The sequence below is a fragment of the Mastomys coucha genome, unplaced genomic scaffold, assembly GCF_008632895.1.
Source record: "Mastomys coucha isolate ucsf_1 unplaced genomic scaffold, UCSF_Mcou_1 pScaffold20, whole genome shotgun sequence".
NCBI classification, from domain to species: Eukaryota; Metazoa; Chordata; class Mammalia; order Rodentia; family Muridae; genus Mastomys; species Mastomys coucha.
Genome location: NW_022196903.1, coordinates 43,825,113 through 43,831,415, shown reverse-complemented (window position 1 = coordinate 43,831,415; position 6,303 = coordinate 43,825,113). Strand labels below are relative to the sequence as shown.

The window sequence follows — 6,303 nt, the reverse complement described above, 5'->3', positions numbered from 1 at the left end:
AAAAAAAAAAACAAAAAAAAACAAAAAAAACATAACAAACTCACAAGGAAACACAAATTCACCACCTATACCAGCCCACTAAAACTCCCGTAAGAGAATCCAAAACGAGAGATAGCTGAAATGCCTGAAAAAGAATTCTGAGTATTTTTTTTAAAGAATCAATGATATAGAAAATTCAAAGAAAGAGATGCACAAACTAAGAAAATCTATGCAAGCATGTCATAAGGCAGTCTCCAAAGAGATTTTTTACAGTTATTTAATTGAAGGTGAAACTCTAAAATGTGGAGGAAAAAATTAGCAAGGAGATTGAAACATTGAAAAAAAATCAAAAGGGAAATGAAGGGAATTTGAAATAAAGAAGACGGTTAATCAAATGAAACACACACATCATTAATAGATAAGGCTATGCAGGAGAGCAATTCCATTGTGACCAAATGGGCTGAAAAGCAAGATTAGTTCAACATAAAGGAATCAATAAATATATAAATAAGCTTAAGGAAAGAAATCACATAATCATTTCAATTGAAACTGAAAGGTTCAGCATGTCTTTGTGATAAAAGTTCTGGAAACTGTATGATGAACAGATGGAATATACCTTGAAATAATCAAGGCTGCTACATACAACAATAAACTGGAAGCCAACATTAGGTTGAACGGAGACAAACAGTATTTCCTCTAAAATCAGGACCAAGGATGCTCATTCAACTGCTTATGTAATACAGTACTGTAAGTGTTAGCTACAGAGATTAGATAAGAGAAAGACATTAAAGAGATAAAGTAGAAAAGAAGTCAAACTAGGTCAGGCATGGTGGTAAACTAGGCCAGGCATGGTGGCGCACGCCATAGTGTCTGTTCATAGTAGTAAAACCCTAAGATAGGGTTATATGAAGCCAAAGAAGAGAAGGATCTCTACATAGAAACTTCAAGACACTGAAAAAGAAAATCACAGAAGACACTCAAAAGGACAGACTTTCCCTGCCCTTGGATTGGCAGATAGTGTGAAAATGACTTTATTCCAGAATTAATTTACTGATTTAATGCAATACCTATCAAAATTCTAGTGCTATACTTCACAGGTTTAGAAAAAACTTTAGTGGAACAAGAAAAGACTATGAACAGCCAAGGCAATCCTAAGGAGCAAGAGTGCTGCTGATCGTGAGTTATACTACGGAGTGAATGGTGAAGACAGACGAAGACAGCCTGGCACAGGTATAAATATGTCAAGTACGGGCTGGACAGCTGGCTCTGTGGTTAAGAGCATGTATTCCTTTTGAAGGGCCTGGTTCAGTTCTTTGCACCCACATGGTGGCTCACAACCACCAGCACACTGAACACCATCTTCTGATCTCCAAAGGCACTAGGTACACAGGTGGTACACATATACATACATGTAAGCAGAAAACTCATAGACATAAAATTTAAAATCTAAAACATAATAATTAAATAGATGTGTAGGCCAATGAGATAGTAGAAAACACAGAACTAAAACTATGTTGTGCCTACTTAATTTTAAAGAAGAGAAAAACAGGTATTGGGGAAATGTCAGATTTGGCAAATGGTGCTGGTAAAACTGGACACCTACCACAAAAAAACTAGATTGGATTAATATCTTTCACCTTATTAAAAAACAAAAAACAAAAAACTCATGGATCCAGACTTTAATTTAAAACCTGGCCAGGCAGTGGTGGTGCATGCCTTTAATCCCAGCACTTGGGAGGCAGGCAGGTGGATTTCTGAGTTTGAGGCCAGCCTGGTCAACAGATGGGGCTACTTGGAAATAAAAGACTTTTGAGTCTGGTTAATTTCACAGTGTGATGTTTATTATTCACATGTTCTTTATAATAAATTTTAATTTAAAAGAAGGTAAAAATAGAATGACTATATGATCCAAATATTCTATCTCTAGGTGCATATCCAAGGTCAAAAGCAATAGACAGTTCTATGGACATATTTAAAGTAGAATCACAACAGCTGAGACCTGGGCACAGCCCAAGTGTCTATCAATGGGGAAATGGATACAGCAGGGTGTTGTTACTGGCTAGGGTGTAGCTCTGTGGCAGAGCACTAGTACTCACAGACCCTGGGCTCAATCCCCACCACTGAACAAGGAAAAACAAAATAACCAAACAAAATCTAGCACATGCTACAACATAGGTGAACCTTGGCAACACGATCTGAGTCATATACACTAGTCACAAAAGGCTGAACACTATATGATTCTATTTGTAAGATACTAAAAACCAAATTCTTTCTTGCCCTTCTCATATAAACATTTTGTTAAAGTAATTTGTACTTCTCTACTCTTGTGCAACTTTTCTGAAAAACCTATTTTTTAAATACTCAAAAGCCTTACACCTTAGTTACTTTTCACCCATGCCCAGTTGCATCTGAGAGATTCTGCCTTACAACTCTCTCCATCTTTCTTGATCTTGTTGTCTCCAAATACTTCCTAAGAATGTTCCTCCACTCGACTGATGGTGGTGGCATATATTTTTAATCTCAGTACTTGAGGCCAAAGCAGGAGGACCTCTGAGTTCAAGACCAGCCTGGTCTGGTCTAAGAAGTGAGTTCCAGGACAGCCATGGCTACACAGAGAAACTGTCTCAGTTAAAAAAAAAAAAAAAAAAAAAAAAAAAAAAAAAACAAACAAACAAAAGAAAAAAACCACTCCCTCCACTCTATCATATTGTACTAGGTTTGCTTTCAACCTATTTTTATTTTAAAGGCCTTGTCTAGGCATCCCCAGCTGTTTTTAACTGCCTTTTTGACCAATTGTTAACAAAGAGTGTCTATACCCTGTAGAATGGTGTCACAATCTGCTGGCAGCTGCTGGGTATACACTTTTTTTTTTTCCGGTTCTGAATCACATTCAATCCAACTAGAAAATGACCCCTCTTCCTTCATCTGAGACTGTGAACTCACAGGGCAAGGACTACATATATTTCACTTTTACCTTCCTGATGCTTCATAGTGTTTGGGGAACACCTAGGCAGATGGGCCTGGACTATGTTAGCTGAACAAAGTAGAGTAAGCAAGCCAGAAAGCAGAGTTCTTCTGTTGGTTTCTGCTTCAAGTTCCTGCCTTGGATTCCTGATATGGCTTCTCTTAATGAAGTACTATAACCTGTAAGCTTTAAAAAAAACAAAAACAAAACACCGTTCCTAAACTGCTTCCACCATGATGGTTATCACAGCAACAGAAAGCAAACTAAGACAAGAAGCATTGTCCAGAACTTTTTGGAAATGTGGAAATTTATATGGCTGTTCAGTACGGTAGAAATCACAGCCATATGTGGAAATCAGGTGTCTGAAGTGGCGAGTATAGAGTATAACTGAAGAACTGGGCTTCAAAGTATGATCTCCATTTGAATGGAGAGAAAGCTGAGCAGTTAATAGAGTTGCTGCTCTAGGAGAGGACCCAAGTTTGGCAGCCATATCTGGCGACTCATGTGCATAAACCCACACAGAAGCATGCATATCCATATAACTTATAATTGTTTGTTTGTTTTTGGAGAGAGGGTTTTTCTGTGTAGCCCTAGCTGACCTTAACTCACTCTGTAGACCAGGCTGGCCTCGAACTCAGGAGATTTGTCTGCCTCTACCACCCAAGAAACTGGGATTAAAGATGTTCCACCACACCCAACTAGTTCAAAATGATTTTAAGGGCTTGAGAGTTGACTCAGAGGTTCATTGCACAGGCTCAATTCCCAACAACTACATGGCAGCTCACAACTTCCTTTAACTCCAGTTCTAGGAGGATGACATGCTTTCCTCTGACTTGTGGGCACTAGGCATAAACATGAAATAAAAAATAAAAATAAACCTCTAAATCTTTTAAATAGTTTTTAAAACCTTTCAATAGCTAGAGGCTAGGTGATGCTCTAGAACAGACATATGCTGTCTTGTTTCAGATGCAAAATGGCTTGTTTCAGATTATTAATTTTTGTCACAAAAGACTCGAATTAGAAATTATCTGGACTTGGGCTGGTGAGATGGCTCAGTGGGTAAGAACACTGACTACTCTTCCGAAGATCCTGAGTTCAAATCCCAGCAACCACATGGTGGCTCACAACCACCTGTAATGAGATCTGACGCCCTCTTCTGGTGCGTCTGAAGACAGCTACAGGGTACTTATTTATAATAATAAATAAATCTTTGGGCCTGAGCGAGCGGGGACAATCGGAGCGAGCAGAGGTCCTAAAATTCATCCCAACAACCACATGAAGGCTCACAACTACCTGTACAACTAAGTATGTACTCATATACATAAAATAAATAAACATTAAAAAAAATAGTTATCTGGACTCAACAGAGCTAAGTACTTGTTCCCAAACCTTTCACTCTGAGAAACCGTAAAAATCACTCTTGGGAATTCTAGAAAGTGGGCTTCCTCTATAGCCTCTTGTGTGTTACTCCCATCCTAGTGTACCAAGTCACTCTCTAGGTAAAGGTTCAAAACAAAGGAGAGCATCCTACCATCTTCACAATGTAGTGGACCATAGCGTGTAAGTGTCGGGTGGAAGTCCCACTACCAATTACAAAGTAGTCTGTGTATCTCATTTCTGGAGGAACCTTGATCACACAAATGTCTCTTGCATTTTCTTGCCTCAGAAGTGAAACCAGCATATCGATGTCAAACTTGGCACCAATGTTATCTGAAAATGCAGAAAGGCTTGTGTCAGGTGGCTGAGGAAAATACAGACCTACATTTATCTACAGAGGCTGACACAACGTCTCCTGGAGACGGTGGAACTGCTCCTCTAAGAGTGTATTTATATCCAAAATGCCTTGGTGAACACCAGGCAGGAGGATCTCGGGTTCAATGCTAGGCTGAGCAACTCAGGAAGACAATGTCTAAAGATTTTTTTTTTTTTTTTAAATAATAGACTGAAGGTGTGCTTTAGTGGTGGCATGTACATGGCCCTGGGTCCAACCCCTACTACCATCTCCATTCAACCAACCAAAATCAGCTTAAAACTGAACCCGAACAAGTTTCCTAAAACACTGCTCAGCTTTTCTACGCAGAATGCTCAGATTACAGGCACTGAATACAGCGATTACCAAGTGGAAGCAGTAGCAAATGACTAGTACCGAAATGAACAACATTCGGCAAATGCAGGGATGCTACACAACGATCAGCGGTATGATTTGCAGGAGAAGACAATATCCTAGGGCATGGGACACGCTACATCAAATCACAGCTTAAAAAAAGGTTGCTTAACTATATTGTGAGGTAGGCGGTTCCACAGCCTTCAACGGATGTGAAGAAACGTGGCTGCTAGGACTACTAAGACCAATCAGTCCGTCTGCTACGACCCTGGATAGATCGTGAAGCAGGGTGAGAGCCCTGGGCTGTAATGCCAAGGGCCGGCATGTGGCCAGCTATATGACTGGGATTTTGAAGACAACACGCCACCTGGCTTCCCTCCCGGACTTTTGTCTACGCAAAGCAAAGTTGGTGCCAACCACCTCACAAATCCCTTCCAGCTCTGCGTCTGCGCAAACGGCTATGTTTCTTGCCCCCGAAGGGCACAGGGAAGCCCAGGGCCGACTGAGTCAGGCCCGGCCACCAGCTCTCCTGCCCGCGTACCTGCGGCTCCGGGCTGCAGGCGAGCGTCGTCACCGGTCCGCTCCTCCGGCTGAGGCCCCTGGTGCAGGCCGCGCGTCAAGCTCGGGGTCAGGCAAGTCGCGGGCCCCGCGGGAAGCCATCGCTCTGCCAGCCGCGGTAGCCAGGGAACCGAAGCCACTGCGGTGCCCACTCTCTGGGAGACCGCTATGCGCCACAGCAGCGGCCACAAACGCCGCGCGGGAGACCAGCCCGGACCCATAGCTGTCGCCGCGACTTCCCTGATGGTGCGGGACTTCCGGGTGGCTCCGGGATTCTGCGTCACGAAGTGGGCGGGGATGTAACCGGAAACGGAGATTCAGACGGATTGGCTGGGGAGCAGTTTAAGGAATGTTAGGGACAATGTGGATGGTGGTGGCTTACACTTTTACTTCCCGCACTCGGGAGGCAGAGATCTCTGAATTAGAGGCCAGCCTAGTCTACAAAGTGAATTCGAGGACACCCAGGAATACACAGAAAAACCTTGTCCTTCTTTAAAAAAAAAAAAAAGGAAGAAAAGAAAGGAAGGAAAAAAAGAGAAAAAAGTGAGCCCAAATAATCTATGGGGCTGGAGAGATGGCTCTATGGTTAAGAGCACCGACTGCTCTTCCAAAGGTCCTGAGAATTGATTCCCAGCAACCACAGGGTGGCTCACAACCATCTATAATAGGATCTGATGCCCTCTTCTGTCTTGTAGGC

General features: G+C 42.2%; 1 protein-coding gene across 4 annotated transcripts in view; it reads right to left on the bottom strand.

Annotated features, from left to right (window-relative positions):
• Malsu1 (mitochondrial assembly of ribosomal large subunit 1) overlaps positions 1-5,890 on the bottom strand; it is a 26,846-nt gene extending 20,956 nt beyond the window's left edge. For 3 of the 4 annotated variants that reach the window (XR_004121978.1, XR_004121979.1, XM_031381848.1), the window contains exons 1-2: positions 5,590-5,890; positions 4,476-4,654 (exon numbers count right to left, since the gene is read on the bottom strand). Coding sequence is in view for 2 of the 4 variants with exons in the window: in XM_031381848.1 (XP_031237708.1) it covers positions 4,476-4,654; positions 5,590-5,827 (417 nt within the window). In the remaining 2 variants the exon portion in view is untranslated. The remainder of the gene's footprint in view (positions 1-4,475; positions 4,655-5,589) is intronic. The other variant, XM_031381849.1, reaches the window with a different exon arrangement.
• Positions 5,891-6,303: the final 413 nt, after the last annotated feature.